Below are 27,176 nucleotides of genomic sequence, written 5' to 3'. Positions count from 1 at the left end.
CCTACTTAAGAGAGCATGTAACTATCATGCGGGTCGTATTGAAGTCTGCCATCTTGAAACCAACTGAATTGTTTTACATGAAAAGAGGACCATGTGATTTTACATGTGAATCATGCTTAGACAAATAACTTTAGGTTCCAACCAACATCGACTTATATTTTGGTTACAAATGGCATTCCACTTGACCGACTTTTCAGGTTAGTGTCAATATATTTGCAATTCAATACTATATATATATATATATATATCAAGGGCGGATCTAAGGGGGGGCTACGGAGCTATAGCCCCCCCTTGACGCTCAAGTTTACACTGGATAAAATGGGCTTCAATTCAGCTTTACACTGGATAAAACGGCAAATTATAGTTTAGCCCCTCCCTTGATCATATCCTGGATCCGCCAGTGTATATATATATATATATATATATATATATATATATATATATATATATATATATATATATATATATATATAGGATTGCATTGCATTGAATGGAATGTATGGCAAACTGGTCTATGGTTTATGCCGTGGGGCAGGATGGAGAAAGGTATCGGCCAGAGCCATTTTAGTATAGTACCATCCGGACACTCACCTGGCGGGACTGAGCAAAGCCACAGTCAGTGTGACCGGTCCAGTGTTTTAACCTGGACCTCCCGCATGCAACCCAATGCTCCTTGCCTATATAACGCAACCTTGAGAACACGTTAACATCCGTAACTGGGATCGGATTTCAATGGCACTTTGCTGATACATTGAGTGCCTTAATACCGCGGTCCAGTTCGACGAGGGTGTCGTGGGTGCAAGGGGAGAAGCTGACCCCATCTCCCACATGGACGTGGCAATGATCATGGAGCTAGAAAGACATAACAAACTCCACTTGCAAGCTTTTTCACAATTGAACACAAACGGAAGCAGGCTTAATTGCTGAACCATCCGTAGTTTTTCAGATCTAGCATAAAATATATCCAAACATTTAAATTTTTCCGAGCTCTGACCATCGTTACACAAGTGCTTTCTTAGTGTTTTAACATGCCCTTACTCTTTTCTCCATGTATATTCAGTCCTGATTTTTTTTGTAATAGTTTACTCACATACAGAATTACTTTCTGGCCTAAGCAACAATTTTGAAAACTTTACCCTCCTTAGTTATTACGCCCCAAAAACCATCAAAACTACAAACTTCAACTTTCGGACTCCCATAAATCTACGGCACTAATAGTATCGTAACTGTGGATATTTCTGCAGACTCTTTATATGCAATAGTATTCAGCACAAAACTTATGAAACCCCCACTTTATGCCATTCTAACATACAGCCCCAGTAAAAGTGCAATTTTCTGTTCTTTTTCTGGTAATTACCTGAATTGGTTTGCAACCCTACATATTTATTAAGCAGCAAGAGTATATATACTCCGTGTACCTCAGTCTCTCCTGTGAACATTCGTTTTTGTTTCGTGTTCGTCTGATTTGTATGTCCTGAGCAACTGTAATTTTCGTACTACCTTGGAAATGCATAAAGTGGCACTCCACAGACAACAAAGATGACCGTCATTCAGGAACATTTCTACATACGACAACTTGAATAGTATTATTGACCTTCTCATACACAAGATTCACCACACTCCAATGTCTATAATTTTCAGAGATGGTCGAGCAACCATTTTCACCATCTTTGGAACACTTCAGATGGATTGACCCTGATGGAAGTATAATTGCCTGAACAATATACAACACGGTACACACGAAGGTTGTTTGGGTTGTCTACATCGCAGGCAGGGATTAATTTTGAATCCCTCCAAGACTGGAAATAACATCGATGTAATTGTATGTGGCGATCAAATTGCAGTCAACTAGAAGTCGTCTGACCCGCTATAACTCTTGTGTGGTTTATAATACGGCTAAGTTTCAGACAAGGTTATGTTTCATCTCCGCTATAGAAAGAAGAGACTATAGTAGTGTCATACATGTTAGTACTGAGTGAATGGCCATTTTTTAAGCTAGAGATTTTCATAGCCTTATCTTTAACTGATTTTAACGAGAACCAATAAGAATAATGCTCAAACTTTCAAGGAAATGCATGCCGTGTTTAATTAAAATCAAATTTTTGATAGAAGAACGCTATTCTGAAAGATAATTTTAAAGCTTACCTCGCTTGCTCCTAGTTGAATTCAGCCCTAAGTAGGGCTCCCTTGTGCCTATGTGAATAGCGTACGAGCCTTTAGCGTAGAGCGCCCAGATTTGATTTCCAGTGGGAGCTCAAGTGGTTTGGAACTCACGTTACGTTGCACGATTGATTCTTATATAGCCTCGCTGCTGAACAGGATGATAAACTCAAATCTAACAAACCAATCCTAAGCCAAGGCATTTTTCCAAAGCTTAAAAGAAAGCAAACATCATGCTTCATAAAAACCTGTTAATATTTAGGAGAATTATCCTTAAACATATCTATATTTTTTAAGGTGGGATGAATTCACTAACTAATTTTAACCTCAAACAATAGGATAAAGTCTTAAGTATCAAACAAAACAAAAGCTTATTTCATCTATCACTGATATGCCAGTTCAAGTTCGGCTCTGCGTAATTTTGCAACGACAATATTATGAAATACAATACCCACTATGAGCGACACTCCGAACCACAACATAGGGCTTGAACTGGTTCACATACGCCGTTGGTGGGCATACTTGTACCATTATGCAAGATCAACTCTTCCGGTATGGTTTCCACCACCATATTATCTAATTCTTGCCGAATTTCAACATCAAGCAGTGACGATGATTGGGGAGCCTTAGAAAAACTGTAAGAATACGTGTATATTTAAATCGAGCTCGAATATATCTTATGAAAGTTGCCTTGAAACATGCTTTATAGTATACGAAGTACATATATTATGTATAAAAAGAAATTTTAAAATTGAAGCAAATTCATCCCTTTCACCCTCTTATCTTTAACAGATTTCAACCCTAAGCAATTAGGATGATCGCAGATCCTAGAAATAGCACCTGAGTTAAGGTGAATCGCAAATACACAAAATTGTGTTAAAATCGACTATTCTTATTACAAGGGTTATATTGGATATATATATATATATATATATATATAGGCCTATATTACATGCATGTTAGCAGTGCCGTACCGTGGAGGGGGGCGAGCGGGGCGACGGCCTGGGCGCCGAAGTAAGGGGGCGAAAAATTTGGGAGAAAAAAGGAAAAAAGATAGGAAAAATTGCTTGGAATATATGTATGGGGACGCCACCGTATACTCTCGCCCCGGGCGCTGATTTTCCACGGCACGGCCCTCCATGTTAGTGTGTGGGGCAGGTGCGTCATTGCACCTTTTGCTTGGGAACAAGTGGTCAGATACATTCTCCACCTATACAAGTAGTTTCAAGTTATCATTAATTTATTAAAATGAAATTAAATCTTAAATTTAACGTCCCACGATTATGCCCTTTAGGCTAAGGGAGACGATGATTAATGCGAGTGAATGATGATGGAAGAATTGATGGAATGAGCATGTGGAAGGAAACGGGAATACCCCGAGAAAACCCATGAAAGAGATGCTGTTCACCACAAACTTACTTGGCCGGGTATCGAACCAGGGACCTCACGTATTAAAGGTAAGCGCTCTACCACTGAGCCACCGTGCCTGTTTATTAATTTATTACTATCTCTTCAGTGGTGTACACAGACTTCCACTAAGTCAAACACTCAATCTCATATCCTATCAGCAGGGACGTACGCAGGAATTTATTTCGGGAGGGGTCTAAAGCGTTTTTGGGGGGGTCCAAATACAGTTTGAGGCTAAATTATATGAAAATTTCTAAAATTGCCCCTAAAACTAGACTACATTTACAAAAAAGTCGGGATTTCAAGGGTCCGGACCCCCAGGACCCACCCACTGCGTACGCGCCTGCCTATCAGGACAAGCATACTTCTTGTTTATGTATACTAAATGATTGTTTTCCCTTATATTTTGCTCAAGGGGGCTTAAATTCCGAGTCCCCTTGCGTATTCCACTGACTCTGTTGATTTATATATATCAAACTCAGGAAACCTGACCCTAAATGACACCGCGGAATATAGAGTTGATTTTATTACTCCCCTTTACTCTTTGTTCTCGATTAATTTCAATACCGAAACAATCAGCTTATTATCTAATTCTGAGAAAAACCACATCCTATATTTTATTAAAATCGGATACATTTTTAAGAAAGTGGTCATGGAAGAAATAGACATAAAATGCATTTTGAAATGAAAATGAAATATTTTAGTTTTATGTCCCCACAATTATGTCCTGTATAGTCTAAAAGGGACAGTGATGATGGTGATAATAAATGAAATGGTGGAATGAAGAATGTGGGAAAAAAAAACAGAAGAACCCCGGGGAAATTTATATATACGGTCCACAATAACGGCGCAAGTTGAGATCGAATGCACCAGACGCGGGTGCTCTACCACTGAACTAACGTGGTTTTCTAAATGCATTTTGAGTTGAATGATGGAAGGTCGCTTTATAAATTTTTATTACTTACTGCAAGTAAATGAAATAAATCACAAAACAGCAAGTGCAAAATATTTACTATAAAATGCCAAGATTTGAACACCGGACCTCGCGAAGAACATACTAAGTGATTTTCTATTGCAGCACTCCGCTGTTCCAAGTGGTAGAACACAGGCCAATGCTCGCTGAAGGGCCCATGACGTCACAGTGGCCCGCCTGGCCTGCGACTGCCACAGCGAACGCCGAAGCATGGTCGCAGTTCGCTTGCTTCACTCCTCGCCAAAGCGGTGAGGTCGGAGGGCGACAAATCGCCACACCCGACACTGGCCGTTTACAATAGTGCAGCATGCAATAGAATCTTGTCACAGAAGATGACAACCTCAAGTAGTGTATTAACATTACTAATTCTGGTGAGTACCATGTGTTTTTCTTTTTTTTTTTAAAAAAAAACTTGGTTTGGGCTCATTAAATTTGAATACAATAGCAAAGATTTTTATAGTCTTCAACAACCAGTTTGTTAACAGCTGTTTATCTGTCATTGATCCTGAAAATTATTTGTCAAATAAACGTTGTATGGAAGTGATCTGCTTGTATGCTTGGTGTTATGTGTAGAAAAAGAAACAAGTGAAAGGTGTTTTCGTGTGTCTGCATATAGTTTCGTATCTTACCATACAAAAATATTTGCACACACACACAAAACTGGTTCTTTGTGCGAATATTATTAGCTAAACTCAACCCACACTATATTACCAAGGGGTGTGTGTGTGTCATGATTTGGCAATATCTTACAATTTGGTTCTTTTGAATTGTGATTGTTTTTCAAGAACTGTTATTAGACTTCAGAATGAATTGTGACACGGTTTAATATTTGGATTCGCCAATTCTCCAATTTTAAGATATATATACTCCCTATGTGTATTTAATTAGATATATAACAAAACACTTCCTCCTAGTATGGAGCGCTATACATTATTTCCGCTTTATCCATGGTCTTATGCAAATTACCATGTTGTCATTGCCAATTCGTATCCATGTGTATAATCCAGAAATGTTCTTTTGTATTTCTGAATGCTCTCCCAATAGTATAAAAACATTTGAAACGAATATAGAATAATAATTGTGTTTATGTGAAGAAAATTTGTAACTATATATTCTAAAAAGTTATTGTATAGTACTGTTCATTATTCGAACACGAAATTTAAAAATACAACTTTTAAATTTCAAGGATTGGTTCCCAACTGCATACTTGCGGGTGCGTGAATAATAAATAATAATGATGAATATGACATATTAATTTTTGTTTATGCCATAAACTATACCATTAGAATTAAATAAAAACTTTAAATGACGAATAAGGTGATTTGATAAAAATAGAAAGGTAACAACTCCCAACTTTCATTAGAACCAATTTGTGCACCAATCATTATACAAAGTTTCTATACCCCAATTATATCAACCGTTTTTTTTTGAATGTTTATTTAGAGTTCTTCCTGGTGCTATTAAATGTAAAGGCAACAGTGGCGGATCTAGCCTGAGGCTGGGGGAGCCTAGCCCCCTCCAGTTTTCTGAGTGACAAAAATAATTTAAGCTACTACTTATATATTTGTGAAAGTTTATAGTAAACTCATGATATACCTATCATAGTCTGGGTTCTGGCTATGACCGCTTCTATATCCGCCACTGAAAGCTAATTACTAGGGGCGTACGCAGGGGGTGGGTCCTGGGGTCCGAACCCCCTCGCCCGAAATCCCGACATTTTTTTCTAAATGCAGTCTACTTTTAGGGTCAATTTTAGAAATTTTCATATAATTTAGCCTCAAATTGTATTTGGACCCCCAAAACGCTTTAGACCCCTCCAGAAATAAATTCCTGCGTACGTTCCTGCTCTAATTACCTTATCAAATGGATTTAGAATCCTGGGTGGAACTTGGTCTGCCATACAATTTGCATTCAAGCTTCCTGTACTCAGTTTTATTCTTGCATTCAGAGACACCAAACCCACAGCCAGAAATTTTTATTACAAGGTTTCCAAAATTTGTTGGGAGATCCAATGCTACAAGATACTTACGCCTTTGTAGTATTAACCGGTGCTATCCTACTTCCAAAAGGACGATAAGTAATAGTTTAGTAGTGCTACCTATAGTCTAAAGAAAAACAGAACTACATTGTTTTTATAAGAAAAGAAAACATTTCTGTATTAAACAATTGTAGTTTTCTAAGAAAGCGTACAAATGTATGCTGTTACGAAGTTTTTTTAGAGGGGGGGTGGGACGGACCCGGTGGTCTTCGCACGTGAGTGAGTCTTTGAGTGATATTTATCCTTCTTATGTCTTCAGTTCCTCATTTATTCACAGGTTTTCTCTTTGCGGCAAATAACTTCTCACATGGCTAGTAGTTTCTTTAACTTCGATTTTATGAGGTTCCTTTCACATATCCTGATCAAGTCTCCTTTGTAATTTTTGTGACCCAGTGTAGCGTAGTGGCTAATGCTCTCGTCTTTGGTGTGAGCAGTCCGGGTTCGATTCCTGGTGGGGAAACTCGGTCAAAAAAAGGGTAAAAGCTTTTTCAGACCAGCCATCCTGAGTGAGATTTTCCTGGGTTTTTCTCATTCACACCAGGCAAATATCGGGATGGTACCTAACATATAGGTCCCAGGCTGCTTCCTTCCTTTCCCAAGCCTTCCTTCCTTCCCTTTCCTCGGATAGTGTGATAGCCGAGGGACGTCATCCCTCAATACGACGGACTAACATGACCATAGATGCCGAAAATCTAGAAATCTAATTCAGGCCCGTATCCGGGGGTCTAGGGGCCGGGCCCCCTAACTTCTTCCGTCCCCTTCCCCTACATTTTTGGACTGGCTACCGGCTTGGTCTAATTCTTAATCCAAATCCCTTGTAATTTTATATATTTTAGGGTTGTGTCGCCTTTGACAAATACACCCAATTCAACGTTATTTCTGATTTTAAATGGGACATGATGGCCCATTGGTAAAACTCTCAGCTCTGATGCTAGGGACCTCCGGTCTGATCCATGATCATGTGAGCTTGTAACGGACAAACCGTGTCCATGGGTTTTCCCGAGATTCTCCCAATTTTCATTCCACCAATTTTTTCATGATCAGTCATTAATGATTCGTCTCTTTTCACATAAGGATATAGACGTGGTACGTAAAACTTAATTATTTCATTTAATTTTCTAAATGTTATTCCTGATTCAGTATACCTCACTTTCTTTATTGGTCTATATATTTTCCGAAAAGATATTTTTCTTTCAAACGTGCATATAATTTTTTCCCTATTCCTTCATAGGCGTCCATGTTTCAACTTTATATGTGGCTACGGGTCTTAAATAATAAATGTACCTAAAGAGGGGTAGAACCTGTAATAAAGATTGTCTATGTGTATAAAATGAAATTAAATCTTTAAGTTTTACGTCCCACGATTATGCCGGCTTGGCTAAAGGACACAGATATGATGAAAAATGAATGAAATGGTGGAATGAAGAAAGTAGGATGAAACAGGAAACCCCGAGGAAAAACCATGCACATGGTGTTTGTCCACGACAAAGCTCATGTGGCGCTAGTTGGAACCGAACCAAGGACCCATGCTGCAAAGGTGAACGCTCTGCCACTGAGTCACCGAGGCCTCTTAGTTGTATAAAAGATAGAAACCACTGGTGTAAAGCATAGAAATGAAATGAAGTATTTCAGTTTAACATCCCATTTATATGTTCTTTAGGCTATGGAAGACAGTGATTATGGCAAATTAATGATGATGGAAGAATTGGTGGAATGAGAAAGTGGAAGGAAATCCCCCAAAACTCGACGGACAAAAAAGTCACATGATATAATTTGGTAAGGGTTTTGTACATGTCGTTATAAGGTTTGAGTACGCTTAGGCATCCGATTTGAAAACCTTATCCCTCGTGTCTTTGAGGCATATGGAACTGAGACAGATATTTTTTTTCGAACCCTAGTTGACATTAACCTTTATTCGTCTTCACCCTCAAATATTATTGATGACCTCACGTCACTCACAATTACCCTCGCTCAACTCCCTCACCTTCAATCAAGTCCTTTACACTCACTTGCCCTCACAACCATGTATCGAAATGAGGTTGGGTGATCGCTGCTTTCATAAGGACAACATGAGTTAGGGTGTCCGTTTTTGGTACGAATTCTTGTTCGATGGTAGAACAGATTATTTCCCCGGTGTTGACTCTGCATTATGAGGTAAATGAGGAGTTATCTAAACTAAGAAATAGAAGACTCTAGACTCTTTAATAAAACTCACAAATGATGACTGTCGATGTTTATGCACTACATATACATATCGTCTAGTTGAATATGCATTATTCTGATTGACCATATGCTTTTCAATTAAACTACAGCTTCAGGAAGTTTAGTTCACTTTCTTATTAGCTCATAAATTCGGCATAACTTCATAGTGTAATAACGTTATCGTGATACTTCTTTTCTTTTTTCTTTCTTTTTTAATTGGAAATAGCAATTCCGAAACTCTACCAATTTCATTTCATATTGTTTCCTGCAGTCTAAGCCATTGTCAAAGGCCATATCCAGAAAACAAATTGGAGATGGGAGATAAGTTTTTACGTCCCACGATTATGCCGGCTAGGCTAAATGAGACGGTGAAGATGAGAAATGAGCGAAAGTGTGGAATAAAGAAAGTGAGAGGAAATGGGAAAACCCCGAAAAAACTCACGCACACGGTGTTTGTCCACCACAAAGCTCACTTAGCATGAGCTGGGATCGAACCAAAGACTCAATGCACTAGAGGTGAACACTCTTCCACGGAACCACCGTAGCCCTGACAGATGGGGGGATAGCTCTAAAAAATAAAGAAGAATTCTTTCAGAAGAATTTGTAATTTTACTTTATCTAATATGAAGTTGATAATTTTGGCTGATTTATTGACTGGATTTCAACATCCCTTCACGGAAATCTATTCGTGTTTGTATTCGAAGCTAACTACCACCCCAGAAGATGGAACCTTCATCAGTATGAACCTTTGTTGCTGAAATATTATTATATTCGTTTGTATTGGAGCTTTAAGTCCCAAGCTTTAAGTTTAAAGGGACTGTGAGCGAGGAATGGTGACAATGAAAAAACAATAATATACATTCCCACAACGGGACTCGAACTCACGACGGACGCATAATTCTTCTAGCAAGCATAATTCTTCTAAACATTTTGGTCATGTCAGCCGGCAATTTTTCAACACTTAACGTGATGTGAAGCGCGAATTTACACTCTGGATGTTGAGCACTTACTCCCACGAGTATCAAATCTGGATCCCGAAGACAACACATTTAGTCAGGATGGGACTTCTTTGTCACGTATGCAATAAAGTTTAATAAAAAATTAAATAGAGAATTATATTAAGAAGTATATGAGTCTTCACAAACATTCAAGAATTATATGAACGGATTGGATATAGGAATAGGATTGTAGGAATACGAGTGACGTTTGGTGGTAATTTCTAGCCAACAATAGGATGTTTGAACATTTCAAAATCTTCTTCTAAGTTCTCAAGAAGTGGTGTACGCAGAATTTCGTCAAGGGGGGTTCAAGCACTCTATTTCTTTTTGTTTTAGGATAAGTGTGATTTTTGTAGACCAACATTCCCATGCAATGCAGTGTAATGAATTAAACTTCCCACATACTGTTCTGTGGCCCGATTCCAACCCAGACCACTTAATAAATCAATTTCAATGGAAGTGGTGCTTACCATTGTCTTCCCCCGAGCCGCTCATGAAAAAGTAACCTATGAAAACAATTAGCTGCAACTGAATATTATTAAATGATGCAACAAACGACCTCAACTTTTCAATGCACTTACAATATACAGTAAGAATGGCTAGAGGAATGGTGCCTCGTGAGTTTAGAATGGCTAGAGGAAATGACATCATACATTGGATTGGGGTAATGGAGGTAGAGCTGAGTCTAGCTAGAGGGAGTGACACCATACTTTAGATAGAAGGTAGAGCTGCATCTAGCTAGAGGGAGTGACATCATATTTGGATAGGGATAATGGAGGTAGAACTGCATCTAGCTAGAGTGAGTGACACATTACTTAGGATAGGGATAATGGAAGTAGAGCTGCATCTGGATAGAGGAAGTGACACCATACTTTGGATGGGGGTAATGGAGGTAGAGCTGTATCTAGCTAGAGTGAGTGACACCATACTTTGGAAAGGCAAAATAGAGGTAGAGCTGCATCTATTACTGTAAAGTACCATCATGATGGCCATCTTGAATTTTTTTCATCTGGGATTCAGGTCTAAATTCTTTTAATAGGAAATGGTCACGTGACATTTCGTTTCGGGATATGTTTCACCATAAATATACACATGAGCTATTTACAACTATCTATAATATATACAATATATTATAGAAAGATAATATAATAATATGATCTAAGATAATGTTTATTAATTATGTTTCCAAACTTACAAGGTACCTTTGCCTGATACTGTATATTATAAATTCACTGCAAATTTCAGGTCCCTTGGAGCACCAGTTAATACTATTGAATTGAGCTAATTTTTCTTCACTAAATGTTAATATTTTTCATAACATCTTAGTCAAGGGGGATTTAACCCCGAGAGCCCACGTATGTACGTCACTGTTCTTAAGTGTACGCTGGGCAAAGTGGTTCAGTGGTAGAGCATTCGCCTCTGGTGCACGAGGTCCTTGGTTCAATCTCAGGCCATGCTAATTTGTAGTGGTCAACATCAGATCCATGCATTTTCTCAAATTCTCCTCTTTCCTCCTACATTCTTATTCCAATAATTATTAACTTTCATCGGTCTTCTGTCGCCTGTAGCCTAAAGTGCGTAACGTACAACGTTAAATTAAAAATTTCATTCCATTTTTTTAAAGTGTATACTGAATCGATACTTCAACTATGCTAATAACAAGATTACTTGACAATAATCCACCATTTTGGGAGAGGAGATAGGGCTTGTTTGGTACGTAATATCCGGTCTGAGATCACGGATGTAATGTCCGGATACATCATCAGCTTTAACGGATATGTTACCAAAGAATTGTCTTTCTTCTTCTTTTTTTTTCTTTCCTTCTTTCTCTTTTTTTTTTTTGTTATTGTTAAAAATTAGTACTTGATTTCTTGTAGCGCTGAAAATACTAGAAATCGCGTAACGTTACCTTGCAAGGTGATTGGTACACCGTTTCTTATAATTACAACATATTTTCAACTTTCAAGTGTCTCCCGTATTGTGGCACTCAAGGTCACCGTGCAGGTACTCTTAACAGAGTGTGTACTTGAATATAGTGCATGCAGATGAAGTAAATGAGTTTGTCCTACACTTGCTAATTCAAATGAACAGGGTTCGCTACAAGTGAAAAAAAAAACTGTGATTATGCTTAAGAACTGCAGACCTTGGCTGATGCGACTAGAGTACTTTGAAGCAGTTCTTTTCTTCAGTTGGATTTAATAAGTTTCTCACTGTTCACAACATACTCGTGAGTGTGCCTGGCTATATAGTCACAGTACGTCCCTTCAGGACGTGAGACCCTGGGTGGATTCGTGGTGGTAGTTCCTGTGGTTCGGATCCCCTGTGAGTTGTAGGTTTATGTCTGATGTAGCCTCGGTTTTGAAGATGGTCATCAAACTGTAAACCATCCAACCTACACAGTCATGGAACGGATCAGAAACTCCGTGACTTATGACACAGTGACCTGAACCTACCGGGCTTAGGGGGCACAGCTCCTCCATTTTTTTGGGCCGGGCTGGGCTCGGGCCGGATAATTGCAGTTCTTTAATAATTACTGACTTTCATTAAAAGATAATTGGTATAAAGCCAAACGTTGAAGTCTGTGTGCACACAGGTAAAGTGAAAGGTGTTACAAACAATATAGTATTTACAGTTGGTGTTGCTTGGGGCCGGGTTGGAGTCAAGCCATAAACCTTCAAAACTTTCCGGTCCCGGGCTGGGTTCAGCCTAGGTACATTAGAACTGGATTGTGCTTTTCCGAAAATTTTGGCCCATGCTGGTCTCTATTATGATCTCGAACACCCGGTAGCAGTACCGTGACCTACCACACAAACCCGTGATCTGTGACCCAACTTGACCCAATATGACCATGACACTTGGTCCTTTTAAACAGCATGATTACCTTTTTTTCTCCTTATCTCTAGTAGTTTCGCGTAGTGTAGTCGTTAACAGTCGCCATGGGTCTAAGTGGTACTGGGTTCGATTCCAGGTGGGGATACTCGGTCGTAAAGGTGTTAAAGCTTTCCCAGGATAGCTATCCTGAATGAGGTATTCCTCGCTGATATCAGACAAATGCTGGAATGGCACCTCACATAATAGTCTCAGGCAGTTTCTTTCCTTCCCTACTCCATTCTTCGGGTAGTGTGAATAGCGAGAGACGTCATCCGTCATATGTGTGACGGGTTAACATGGCTATAAATGCAGAAAACCCAGAAACATAACTCCTAATTCTAATCCTAATCTCTGCACATTAAATCTATTGTTTTCTTTCTTATTGTGTGTGTGGCTGCGTCTGAAAGCAATACAATCAAAGACAACTGAAAGGGCTATAAGAGAATAAGCATAAAATTATGAGGAATATCAAAGTCTAAACAAGCGAGTCTGTAAAAATTATCGCATAAAATATAAAAAATACCGCGAGCCCAACAGTGTTGTTGTGAAATTTTCTAATAGTTATGATCTGCATTCAAAACCACTCAGGGGTGGATCCAAGACGGACTTCTGGGGGGGGGGACGGTGGGTTGTAATACTCCTACTTAGAGCTACTTTTAAGAGCTCCAAACCCTGGAATGGGTTTTATTTATATATAAAATAAGAAAGTTTCCTCTTCTGAGGGTTCGAACGGGGCGATCGCCCCCTCCCCCCCGATTCGCCCCTGAAACCACTGTACTACTTCTTTTATGGTGAGAAAGCGAATAAACGAAAATCATATTTGAAATGTTCAAGACGTGGCGTCTTGGTTAAGAATAATGTCACATTAAGAGTTGAACATGTGAACATTTGAGCTCGAAGTAGTAGACACCATTCAACCCACTACAAAACTGAAATATTGCTGGAGAGCTCATATGACTTTATCAGCTACGGATTACCGGATCTCTTTGAGTCACTGGATCAATTTAGATAACCAGAACTGTGTAGGTCGTCTGGTCTGTTCGGATTAAACTGAGTCTGAGAAGCGAGACTCAAATCCGGATGACTCGGAGAGTAACTGGATCCGGCCGGATCACCGAATTTATCTAGATCATCTCGTCTGTTCGGATCAGACCGAGTCTTAGACAATCAAAGACTCAAATCCGAATGACTCGGACAAAAATCATGACTTAAGTAACCTAATTACCTATGCCATCCCTAGCAGTAGACGACTCTCGTTCGAAATCCTATTGACTTTAGAAAACTTTTGCTTGTTTATAGTTGGAATTTTCTCCAACTTTGAGATAACAAGGTATCTAGAGCCTACAGTTACATGATTCGACTCTTATGTGTTCTCAACCGGAATCTAACTCTGGTCTTTCATTACAAAGGAGAGTACGCTAATTATGTAGCCATCATATGACTCACAGATTATATGTTTGACTTCATTGATGCATTAAACGGTATAAAATTGAGAATTAATGTGATGCAAGACATATTGAAACATAAAATGATTTTTTTTTTAGTTTTGTAACCCACGATTATGCCGGCTAGACTAAAGAAGATGTTGAGGGTGAGAAATAAATGCAATGAATAAATTGGGAGGAAACGGGAGAACCCCGAGAAAATCCACGGTGTTTGTCTACCACAAAATTCACTTGGCGCAAGCTGAGATCGGAGCAAGGACCCCACGCACCAGAGGTAAACAATCTAGCACTGAGCCACCGCGTCCCATATTGATATGTAGTAAAACAATCAGGAAAGCCCAAACAAACCTTTTTTCCTTCTTCCTTTCTTTCTTTCTTTCTTTGTCTTTCTTATTTTTTATTTATTTATTTATTTATTGTCATAGTATTCTGTTTCAAATGCCAGGAGTGCTTCATTCGACAGTATGTCTTACTCATATTTCATTGCACACATTTCAGACTTGTCATTGTTTATTTCATCCATATGTTTTGCTCCTTCATTATTTTTCGATTATTTTTAACGTCACCTTTTTCACTACCGCAATGGGTGCTTCGGATGTGTTATTCCACAGTATTTTATTTTTCAGATTGTAAATCATATGTATATCAATGTACTAAGTTTAATTGAAGATGGTCCAGGCGTTCTGTATATTTTTTTTACAGTTTTTGTTTCATAACCTGTTGACACACAATCGAACAAGCAAACGATTGGGCTAACGGACACTATTGTTCTAGTGACAGTTTAACATTGCAATGTTACACCCTTTAGGCTAAGTAAGGCAATGATTAAGTCAAGTGAATGATAATGGGATAATCGGTGGAATGAGAATATTGGAGGAAGCGAGAAGAGTACGCCGGAGAAAACCCACGGACACGAACTGAGGACCCCAAAGATCAGAGGTAAGTGCCTTACCAGTGAGTCAGTGTCCTCCACAATCGTTCGGGTATAATACTTCTGATAAGCACAGAAAGTATGAGTTTATTATGAAATCATGAAACTTTTGTTCACTCTCTGAAAACTATCAATGAGCATGGAATTACCAATGAACATAAAGTCTGCAGCAAATATGTATTACATGCTGAATATCTTGTCTTATACTGTATTAAACATAATATGTATGACTTGAATGTAAGATTTCCGTTTTGTCTTGAAAATGCATTATTTCTATATTGATTACATTGAATTCTAAGCGATTTCCTGTTTAAATAATCAATAAAACCGTAACATAGGTGATTGAAAGAACTGATTTCAAGGTGAACTCGAGTTACACGTGGCTCCGTATTTGCTTTTCCGCCTTCGTAAAAGTTGAAGGGTTCGTGAACTGACCGGTGTTGCTACTTACCAACGGAATAAGCTACATCTCTTTTAAGAACTTTATTTCAGAACTACTAAGCTGGTTTATTACTTATTCATAAGTTTTATTTTCTTCATCCAAGACTTTTATTGCCAATTTGTGGAACGTAACTCCTTTAAGCTTTTTTTATTTATTTCTTTTTTTATGAAAGATTCTGTTAGCTAAATTATCAATTCTGTTTTGTCTTTTTCGCGACCTGTAGCGGTAAAAAGGTCATATGAATGTCATTCCTTTCTTTCTTTTGCTCCAAGTTTCTCCTTCTTTTATGCAGATACTTTGTGTACGAAATCGAATGGTCAAACTAACATACGTTGCATGTACTGTGTTATGCAAAAACGAACTAAGTGCCATTTTTCATAAATTCAATTAAACAAGTTATGATGAAAGAGATGTTGATGTTTTCTGCACATTTTGTTTTTTGTATAACTTCCTTATGCACATCAAAAACCAGGCGTCACATTTACCTGAATTTTCTGATTTTTGGCACTTAGTTCGTTTTTGCATAATACGGAAATGTGTTGTTTATTGGTTATCGTAAATGTCTACAAGAACAGTTGTAAAATATAAAACATGAGCATCATTATCATCGCTCGCTGGTTACTTAGCTACAAACCGAGCAAAAATTTATGCAGCTAACTGTTTTGTCTTGAACCAATGGCAGCTCTTGAAGTAAGTAACAATGGTAAGAAAAAATGTTATATTTTATTCGCTACAAGCTAAGAGAAGAAAACTCTACGTAATATATTAATTGAGGGATGCGTCAGACCAACGGGACAAACGCCAACTTGAGGAAATGTGGAATTTTCAGTGAAACATCGATATATATGCTTCTTCTACCGTGTCTCGGGGCATATTTAATCAAAAACCCGTTGAATAATGCTGGAGGTTTGATTTAGTTCAAAGAGCTGTGTATTTTGTAACATACAACATGAGTTTTAGTTTTTAAAATTGCTTCTTTTGCATAGTTTGTTTGGTAGCAGATCACACGCTTCAATTCTTGTATATAACTTTCTGAAGGTGTATGAAGCTTTTTTTTTCCCTTAACTTTTGTACCAATAAAACTTGTAACTTTACAGACATGAGTTCTGTCAAGAGCCGCCACTGATCTTGACTAGCCATATCCAAGTCGCTCCTCATAGTTTGACGTTCCTATTCTTATTATTTCACAAGACTATACAGGGTGTTTTAAAATAACACGACGACGTTTGGGAAGTGATTCCTGAAACCAAGATAAGACAAAAAAGTATAGACCAACCTGGGTGCAGAAAACCGTCATTTCGCAGTTATAGGCTGCCGCAAACATGAAGAAATGAATTTTAAAGCTACATGGCTCCAATTCTATGGGAGCTACCATAGTCGGGTCAAGACTTCACTTAGGAACTAACATGTGCGCTATCCAGAAATCCATATTTCAGAATCCTGCGTTACAATTTTTATGGAGAGAGTTTGCCTACAGGCATATAATTTGAAGTACTCGCCAACTACCTCTATAAAAATTGTTACGGAAGTACCGCAGGATTCTGAAACATGGATATTTGGACAGGGTGCATACCAATTCCTAAGTGAAGTCTTGATCCGACTGCTGTAAGTCCCATAGAATTGGAGCTATGGGACCGTTAAAGTTCTTTTTTTTCATGTTTTAAGCAGCCTACAACTTCGAAATGACGAATTTCAGCACCAAGATGGTCTATACTTTTTGTCTTATCTTGGTGTCGGGAATCACCTCCCAAACGTTGTCGGTGTTCTTTTGAAACACCTTATATATATGCATAATGAGCAGGCCAAAAACACGACACTTGGAAGAGGCAACCTTATCGTTGAGTGAGAATTTGAAATGAAAAACAAGGATGGAAAACTACCCCTGGATTGATTCTAGGATTTACTGAAGTGGGGATACTTTGTCACTTATGACTCCAAAGCCTTGATCAGGATCAGGAGTGGTTGATCATGATATACCTGATTCACGGATGAATATGGTCCTCATACTAGTTAAATCAATCAAAGGTTGGAACTATTTGTTGAGGATCACTACCATTGACTATAACCAATCTTCTGAGATTTTTATTATGACTGCCAACACTCATCCAAAAAGGGATAATAAAGTATGTCCATTGTTCGATCGGCCAAAGCGCATTCGCGTCTCATACCTAGGGATGATGCCGGTCCCAATCGGATCTTACATAATGGTTCGGATCCCAGGTTAGTAGTAAATCCCGTCCATCGTAATCTCGGTATTACAAAAGGAAGCAAAATATAAAAAGTCAAACCTATTGGTGGAGGAAACATGATGAAGCATTAACGCAAACAAACTTTTACTTTCCCCTAGTGGTATTAGGAAATTTTCCAAATCCCACGAATTCATTACAACCACTCCAGTCCAAGAGCTTTCTGAAACCGGAAAGACTCTATAGATTCCTCATTACGACGAGAATACCAAGTGTATTAGCAGACCTTACACCACATGCACTTCGCCACTTTTTGGAGTGGAATATACCTCTGCTTCTCTGGCAGATGTGGCAGGCAACCAAATATAGGCTTCTGCAGGCACATAACTTGTACTTCTTGCACTTTGTCAATAGTTCTGTATGCCTTTCACCTGCTGCGTCCCATTCCTTTCCTTGTACTTACTGTTTCTCTGTGTCGCTACTCCGTATCGTAAGAGCGTGATCCGATGTCTTACGTCTGACAATTATAAATGAATGGGCTTGGCTGTTCATAGCAGAAATTTGTTTCAAATACTATCCAATCCTTTTCCCTTCTCTATTTTAAAATTTAATAGGTTTAAAAACTAGGGTATTTGTTCATATCGCTATCACGTCTGTTTTCGAAATAACAAAAGGAAATTCGATTAAATTTATCTTATGATTTTAATTCTGCTAGAATAAAATTCACCTCCGTAGCAAGAAATCGGATAAAAAAATCAAAAACTATTCTGATTATTATAGAACATCATACATAGGTTTCTGCTAAATAGTAACTTCCATACGGAGATTTTAAATATGTATTCGTTCAGAGTTGATATTTAGGTTATTGCTTGAAGTGACCTATTTATGCTCCATTCTATACAAGTAATAAACGAGCAACAGACATGTGTACACCACGTGAAGTAGTTTGGTTTGAATGGTATGCAACCAATCTTATGTTTAAATACAATTGGGTTGCATACTACAAAGGCTGGAAAGGCGGAACTCATTATTGAATGAATACCTTGGAATATGCTGGATGAATCACCTCCAGCAACGAACTCGATTCCTTTAAATTTGGGCCAAAATTGATGGTAATCCATCAAGCAGTGCTTGAGACTTTGTATCTCTCGTCCGGTCAGACAGAATAAATTTATAAAGAAATTGTGTTATGTCGAACTTCTTTAGAAATCGTAGCTCTTTTCATTCACAATTTAACTCTTTCAAATGATATAAGTATTAAATGAGTATAATAATGTCATCGAAAAATATTAATTTATAATGGGGTTTTCGGGACAGATATTTGAATCGACAATACTGCTCAAAAAACTGAGTTTTTATTACATTTATAATCCTGATAGAACAATCATTCTTGAAACATTGTTTTTCCCATCGAGGGTTTTGTAGAGCTATAAATAAGCAAAATAAAAGAAACTCTATTAATTTGTCTTCTTCTAAAGCTCTGAGGCACAATAATGTACGATGTATTTCACAAACAGCTAGATGTGCGTTTAATCCTGATATTTAAATGACGTCACAGCCCACTACCTTGCTGCGATATGTTGATAAGCAAAGCATTAAAAAAGCATAGTTTACTATTTGTTATGCATATACAAGAAATTTTCTTACAGCCAAACGTTTAGGTGAGTCAGAAACATTTGTTCTTTGATTGACATGGGAACTCATGCTAATCTAGTGGATCGTATTCGGCATGTCAAAATAAGAGTTCATGCAAAATTTTGTTGATCGTATTCGGCATGTCAAAATAAGAGTTCGTGCAAAATTTTGTTGATCGTATTCGGCATGTCAAAATAAGAGTTCATGCAAAATTTTGTGGATTGTATTCGGCATGTCAAAATAAGAGTTCATGCAAAATTTGTGGATCATATTCGGCATGTGGATTGTATTCGGCATGTCAAAATAAGAGTTCATGCAAAACTTTGTGGATTGCATTCGGCAGCTCAAAGTAAGAGTTCATACAAATTTTGTGGATTGTATTCGGCATGCCAAAACAACAATTCATGCAAATTCTTGAAGTTGTATACGGCATGAGAAAATAAATACTCATGCAAATTTTGTCAACTCGGTCGCATAACTTCTTCACAGCCCTAGGACTTCAAAAATTTATTGTGGTTAAAAGTGTGTCATTGATTTTGGGATTCCCAATACTCTTAACAACTGACCCATATTTTAAAAATCTCTTACACTGTAGGTATTTTTAAAATTCTCTTATCTTTTTTTTTTAATCTTATATTCTATCTTTCTCGCTTATTGTCTGCTGAATACTGGTCTTTTGTCTTCCTTTCCGAAATCCTTTCAAGGTCGTCGCTTTACTTAAATCGTAAACAGAACAGTGGAGGAAAAACACAATTCACCAAAAACTTGAAATCAATTCTCGTGGCAAAGCCGACGGCAACAATTATAGAACAGAATACAATTTAACTGTCTTCTGAAAAAAAAAAAAAAAACAGCAGAAAGGAACACATGATGGTATAATAACCACGGCTTAAAAAAAAATCGCGATTGTCAGACTGGAGAAATACTACCACAATGCTTTGTGAACATTAACTTCGAATTATGTAGTCTTTTCGTCATCTAGGCTAAAATTATCTTTAGAAACGAGCCAGTTTTCTAGTTTTTTAAAAAAGATTTTTTTACAAGTACGCAGTCCATTTATTTACCGCTTAACAGATTAATGTTTTATATCAACGTTGATGGTGCTGCAGTGGCTCAGTTGCAAAGCGTTCACCTCTGGTGCATGAGGTCCTTGGTTCGATCTAAGCTCAAGCCAAGTGAACTTTGCAGTAGACAAACACCATTTGCTTGTGTTTTCTCAGGGATCTCCCGCTTCTTTCCAGCGTTATAGGGGCCCCCGCGAAGCGTTGTTTCTAACTCTCTCGCTTTCGGTGCGAGCGGTCTCTAGTACTTGATCGGAGTTGATTTGAGAAAAAAGTGATTTTTACTTAGTATTTAACAAGAAAAATTCATGTATTTGTTGTTATAAAACCAAAAATCATAAAATTGTTTCGAGGCGCAAAGATATATTGTTTAAATGAGAAAGGGCAGCGAAAAACCATTGTCAAGGTCTTCTGTACTTTCATTGCTTACGGCACGAAGACCAGTACTACGTGACAAATTGATGGGAAAATATTGTTATCTTTCTTTCTTTGAGAATAAAGCATTATTAGAATGTGAGTTATTCCTTATTTAAGGATCTGTTGCTAAGATGGTCAAACAATAACGAAGAATTCAGGATATCCCATTGTAATGATTTTATTTCTTGTACAAATTCAACGGTAGATAGTCAGAGTGGGAAAAAATTCCCTTTTTCGAGAAAACTGAACAATTAAAGACCTCATAACAACAAATATATGACCCTTGACGTGTTCGTAAATTAGTTGAATTATATAATAAATCAATCACAAATCAGCAGGATTAGCAATCTTGCAGAAATAGTAATTAAAAAAGTAAACTCAGAGCTTGATGACGTTGTTATATATACTCTACGGTGACCAGATTTAATAAATAAACAAAGGACAGTTGACAAACAGGCATAACCATCTGGATATCGTCATTGTCACGTCGTTATTCATGCCAGTGATGAGAAATTTTTAGGGAAACTTGACGAATCGGCATAATTTGACAATCCACCTAGATATTGTCATTGCTATGTCGTTATTCATGCCAGTGATGAGAAGTTTCTAGCTTTTCAAAATAACCAGATTTTTATGTTTATTTAACCGTATTCCAATGTCATATTTTACATTACTGCATAACATTTAATAAGTATAAAGATTAATTTTTCAATAGGGCTTTAATTGCCTCTTGAATGTCGTACTTTTTTTTTATGACTGAACTTCTTGTAGAACGGTTGATTTTTCCTTGCAAAGACTGTAGAAGTACATCGGTGGCTTCATTTAAGATTCTCCAGAAGGGAGAAGGAAGCAAGATTCTCCACTGACATAAGAGTTTCACTACGTTAATATATTAAAAAGCATATGCTTTTGGAACTTTGGAAAGACAATTACCTCTGCCCTCTCCAAATGAAGGCCCTGAAATTCATACCAAAAATACTAGCATATTACTTAATTATGAGCCAAAACGGGACACATTAGAAAAAAACATTTTTCATTTCGTTTTCATTTTTCTCGGGACACTTGACGAATTTCTGAGAAAGGGACTATCTCGTTGAAAACATGATCTCAGGTCATCCTGTGATATTTGAATAAATAAAATAAAATGAAGTCTTTCGGTTTAACGTCCCACTATTATACCCTGTAGGCTAAGGGAGACTACGATTAAAGAAAGTGAATGCTGATAGAAGGATTGGTGGAATGAGAAAGTGGGAAGAAATTGAAATACCTCAAGAAAACCCACGGACACGATGTTGTCCACCTAAATTTACTTGACCGGGATCGAATCAGGGACCCCATGCACCAGAGGTAAGCGCTCTACCATTGAGCCACCGTGTGAGTTCGAATACATCATTGATTTCGGGTGGGAGGGGGCGTAACTTTAGTTTTTCGCGTTTATGATAGGTATATCATATTATTGATATTATATATATATATATATATATATAAAAGGGAGGATCCAAGGGGGGCTACGGAGCTATAGCCCCCTCCCTTTGACGCTCGGGTTTACACTGGATAAAATGGACTTCAATTCTGCTTTACACTGGATAAAACGGCAAATTATGGTTTAGCCCCTCCCTTGATCATATCCTGGATCCGCCACTGTTAGCCTAATAAATATTTCAAAACAAAATGAATTGTCCTCTTAGCAACCTCAAGTGATGCACTTTAAGCAAGTAAGTTAGTGAATCGTTGCCAAATTGCAGTAAATATTAATACTGTTAGTCAGAAACGGAAGTAGATGTATTAGGAGGGAATAAAACGATGATTGAAGTTGAACCAGAGTCCTCTAACACGGGAAGCAAGTGCTCTACCACTGAACTACGATGTATTCGTGTCCTAAAAATAATATATCATATTTTTAAAAATAGAAGACAGCATATTTAGATGTAAAAGAAGATGAATGGACATCATCCTAAGGAACTTTAACAAAAATTTTGTTTTCCCGCTAATCAGACTCCCCGGGCAAGCTCTGGAACGGAAACAAAGTTTGCAAATACATATACAGTCTTTTTTTTTTTAATATTTATAAAAGAATTTAAAATATCGCTAATATTGTCAGTTCACCTGGTAGACATCCTGGAAGCCATCCATTAGCGTTTCCTTTGAATGTCCTTATGAAAGTAATAACTGTATCCGGCTCTCATTCGTTTTCTCTTGATTTATGAGCATTCTAGACACATATATGTACAATAGAAGACAAGATGACACCATAAGGAACTTTCTTTATCACAATTTATAACAATGCATGTATATTATTTTGAAAAAATAAAACTGCAAAGGAGGAACGTTCTAAGAACGTTCGTATGAAAAATGAAATCTTTAAGTTTTCCGTCCCACGGTTATGCCGGTTAGGCTAAAGGAGACGGTGATCATGAGAAATGAATGAAATGGTGGAATGAAGAAAGTGGGAGGAAACGGGAGAACCGCGAGAAAACCCACGAGCACGGTGTTTGTCCACCACAAAGTCCACACGACGCGAGGTGGGATCGAACCACGGACCCCAAGCACCGGAGGTGAACGCTTTACCACTGAACGTTCGTATGGTTTGTAATATAGGAAAATGCTATTATCATTTCTTGAAACTAATTTAGACTAAATTAAATTTTGTCTGGATTTTTTAAAAGTATATTATTATTATTATTATTATTATTATTATTATTATTATTATTATTATTATTATTATTATTATTATTATTATTATTATTATTATTATTATTAAGATGACGCTAGTGGATCCTGCTGGCCCCGTGTACCGTAGTCGTTAACGCTCTGGCCTTCGGTGCGAGCAGTCCCGTGTTCAATTCCGGGTGATACATTAGGTCGAAAATGTGTAAAAGTTTTTTGAGGCCAATCATATTGAGTAAGGTTTTCCTCATTCATACCAGCAAATGACGGAGTGGTATCTAACATACAAATCCCAAGCCGTTTCGTTCTTTCCTATAGGGTTTCTTATTTCCGTATAATAAACTGGCTGTCATAACTGACAAAAATTTTAAGAGATGTTTATGTTTGATGGGTTCTTATATTCGAGTAAATAGGTAACCTTTCTCTCTGGTCTAGTAGCTAGAGCGTCCGCGTTGCCCATGGTTTCTGGGATCGATTTCCCTTTCAATTAAAATTTGAACGCATTACGGTAGTTCAGATACACCCCTTGAACAGTAGGTCCACGTCTCATACAACCACGGTGCTAAAAAAAAAAAAGGAACCAAACTTGAACAAACAATCGAGGAAATGTCTAATTTCTTTGAAATTGGCTGAAAACTTCAAAGGTTTACAGGAAGAATTTGTGTGAATGAATATTCATTTTTGCTGCTGACTGTATTATAGTTTTCCTATTTGTTTACTACCCGTTCTTCGCACGGGGAGAATATGTTTCATTTTGGACATAAAGGGTTAAATTTGGATTTAAGCAGCATCGCAAGTTGTCACTATTCGTCTCAACGACCCCGAAAATTATGGATTTCACACTAATATCTGTTATATTTGATCACTTTATATATTTCTGCCTCTCCTCTCCTCAAGTTGCGGGGCTGAGTTTGGTTTTAAACGGCATCGGAAGTGTCACTATTCGTCTCAGCGACCCCTAAAACTATGAATTCGACACTGATATCGGTCATTTTCGATCATTTTTAAATATCTTGCCCCTCCCCCTTCCCTAAGTTGCACCGTCAAAGTGAAACGATAAGAACACCCCAGGCCCGAATCTCATCTATGTTGAAAATTTGATCGAGATCAGTCTTGTAGTTCAAGAGTTACTAAGTTATATAGTTAACTTCATTTTTAAATACGTATATAGATTTTAATATACTCTCGGAGATATTCACACTTTCTTAGGTCTGACAAAATAGGTATTTACTCTTGTTTTTCTGACTATTCTTCTCACATTATTCATTAAAACTATCTTTTTTATATTATTGTTATTTCGATTTCTTCCTTTGTTTCCGAACGCTCCATTTGAATGTTTATCTCGGTTTCTCTTTCTCTAAGTTACAGCAACTCATAACCAGTTTTCCTAAAGTGTCTTGCTGGTTGTGGTGAAATTATCCTGGCCACTGCCCTTCACCAGTTTGACCTTTTCACCCTGACCTAATACTGTAGAAGAAGCCGAATACTATTAGCATCGGTGGCATGTTAACAACAGTGTATGAGAACTGATCAAATTAAAGGGACTGTGCTGAAACAAAAAAGAAAAAAAAAAGCGAGTTTTCACCTTTGACTGTTTTCTTCACCATTCCCTGTGATCTAGCTGTTTCAATCCCCGTTAACGTGCTTATTATCCAATAGTTTATGTGTGACAATTGACCTTCTGTTGCGAAACGCTGAACCATAAATTAATATATCTTATTGATTGAAATTTTTGTTACTTAATACTTCCTTAATGGTTACTTGTTCATATGATTCAGTGATAGGTCTCCCTTTTTGGATAACCAGTGACGTAACTAAGGGCGGCAAACGGGGCTTGTTTGCCCTGGAGCCGGATTGGGGGCCGCTAAATTGTGCAAATATTTATTTTCACTTTAAGGCAAGTAAAGGAGTTTTAGCAAACTAAAGATCATTTAAAAAAAACACCTCAGAAATTTAACAGGAGAAGAACGACTCGCCAACCTTATAATCATATCCATATAGCATAAGTTAGCTTCAAGGCTATCTTTAAAGGTAAAAACTTTAGCAGCCAAAAGAGCCCGGAAATTTAAATTTTACTTTTAGCTTTTTGTGTTTTCATTTAACTTACATCGATTTAAGAGACTCGCGAAATGTTCGAGTATAATACTCGAGACAACAACTTGACTGTCATAATTAAATATTATATGCTAACGTAACACACTGTTGATTCATTCTACACATATGCACATCCCGATATAATTCCAGAAACATTGTGATTTGCAGTTATTATAAGAAGACTATAAGAATATATCAAGCATGCTACTCTCAGGTTATTCGGCAATCAAATACTAATTACTTTTGGTGTTTATATTGTACTAAAAATTAAATTATGTACTGCAATTTTGAAATTAAGATTTACCACTTGAAGAAAAAATGGAATAGAAAAATTACTGAGTGATGCGATGTAGTCGGGGAGCTTTTGGCTTTGATTGGTCAGGAGGGACGCTAAGGCGTGTCTTGCCCTGGGCGACAACTAGCCTAGTTGTGTCGCTGTGAATAACCTAGTGGCTATCGGTCTAGTGGCCTAGTGTAGCGACTAGCGAGTATGCCTTTGGTATACAAGGTCACAGGTTCAATTCTCGGTGGAAGAGCAGAATGCACTGTACTGATCACATCTCACTTTCAACTGTAAATCTTCTCCTATATAACCTCTCTGTTGACAAAGGAGATTAATATAAATCAATCATTCAACGTTTTGCCTATTTTTTTATAGTGACTCCATCTTCGGTGCAAGATTCGTGAACTATGTATCATTAACGATACTTTGTACCGTCAATTTGTTAGTGAAATAATGGCAATCTAGATAAGTGTATACCTTAGCATCAACTTCATCTCGAGTGGCTCAGTGGTAGAGCGTTTACCTCTGGTGCCTGGGATCCCTGGTTCGATTCCTGACCAGGTAAGCTTGAGGTGGACAACAGCGTGTCCGTGGATCTTCTCCGGGTACTCTCGTTTCCTCCCACTTTCTCAGTCCACCAATTCTTTCAATCATTCGCTTGCTCTAATAATGGTCTCCCTTAGCCTAAAGGGCATAATTGTGGGACATTAAACTAAGAAGTTTCTTTTTCAACAGCTTCATCTTAATAGGTGACATGGTAATCGTCCAGTATCAATTTTTAGATTTACAACCAAATTATTTTGAGCAATTTTCTCGAAATATACGCATGAGGATTTACGTGCACTCCTCCATATCATTGTCTTCAGGTCAATGAGTTTTATCTATTGGAATATGACTAATCTTTAGATCAAGGGCGCCGATCCTGGGGGGCGGGCCCCCCAAACCTCATGTGGACCCCTTATTGTATTTATGAACATTCAATATTTGACATAATTTGAATGCAATTTGTCTTAAAATCCTCAAATATATACCTTCTACATCTAATTTCCCCCCCCCCCCAATTACAGAGAAATCGGCACCCTTGCTTTAGACATACCTTTTTTCTCGCTAAACAATAATAATATTGTAAAATTTATTGGATGCGTGTCTCGAGATGTAAGATAAAGGACTCTCAACAAATGGATGAATTAAGTTGTATTTGGAGTTTAGCATCCCTTTCAGTAGCAAGGCTATAACAGGCATCGACCTACAGCTTAACGTTGAGACACGAACCACATGAGCTCGCGTCAGGAATCGAAGCTGTGCCAAAGACACGTACTCTAACCATATAGCCATATGAGGAAACTCGTAACAAATGAACTAAACA

The 27,176-nt window shown here is 37.7% G+C and overlaps 1 protein-coding gene across 1 annotated transcript in view; it reads left to right on the top strand.

Annotated features, from left to right (window-relative positions):
* The first annotated feature begins 4,754 nt into the window (after window positions 1-4,754).
* LOC145663101 (uncharacterized) overlaps window positions 4,755-27,176 on the top strand; it is a 156,014-nt gene continuing 133,592 nt past the window's right edge. Inside the window, exon 1 of the mRNA XM_081729374.1 lies at window positions 4,755-4,911. Within this exon, the coding sequence (XP_081585500.1) occupies window positions 4,873-4,911 (39 nt within the window). The 5' untranslated portion in view covers window positions 4,755-4,872. The remainder of the gene's footprint in view (window positions 4,912-27,176) is intronic.

Source organism: Thermobia domestica, chromosome 10 (assembly GCF_964235325.1).
Source record: "Thermobia domestica chromosome 10, izTheDome1.hap1.1, whole genome shotgun sequence".
Lineage (NCBI taxonomy): Eukaryota > Metazoa > Arthropoda > Insecta > Zygentoma > Lepismatidae > Thermobia > Thermobia domestica.
This window is presented reverse-complemented; position numbering and strand designations above follow the sequence as displayed.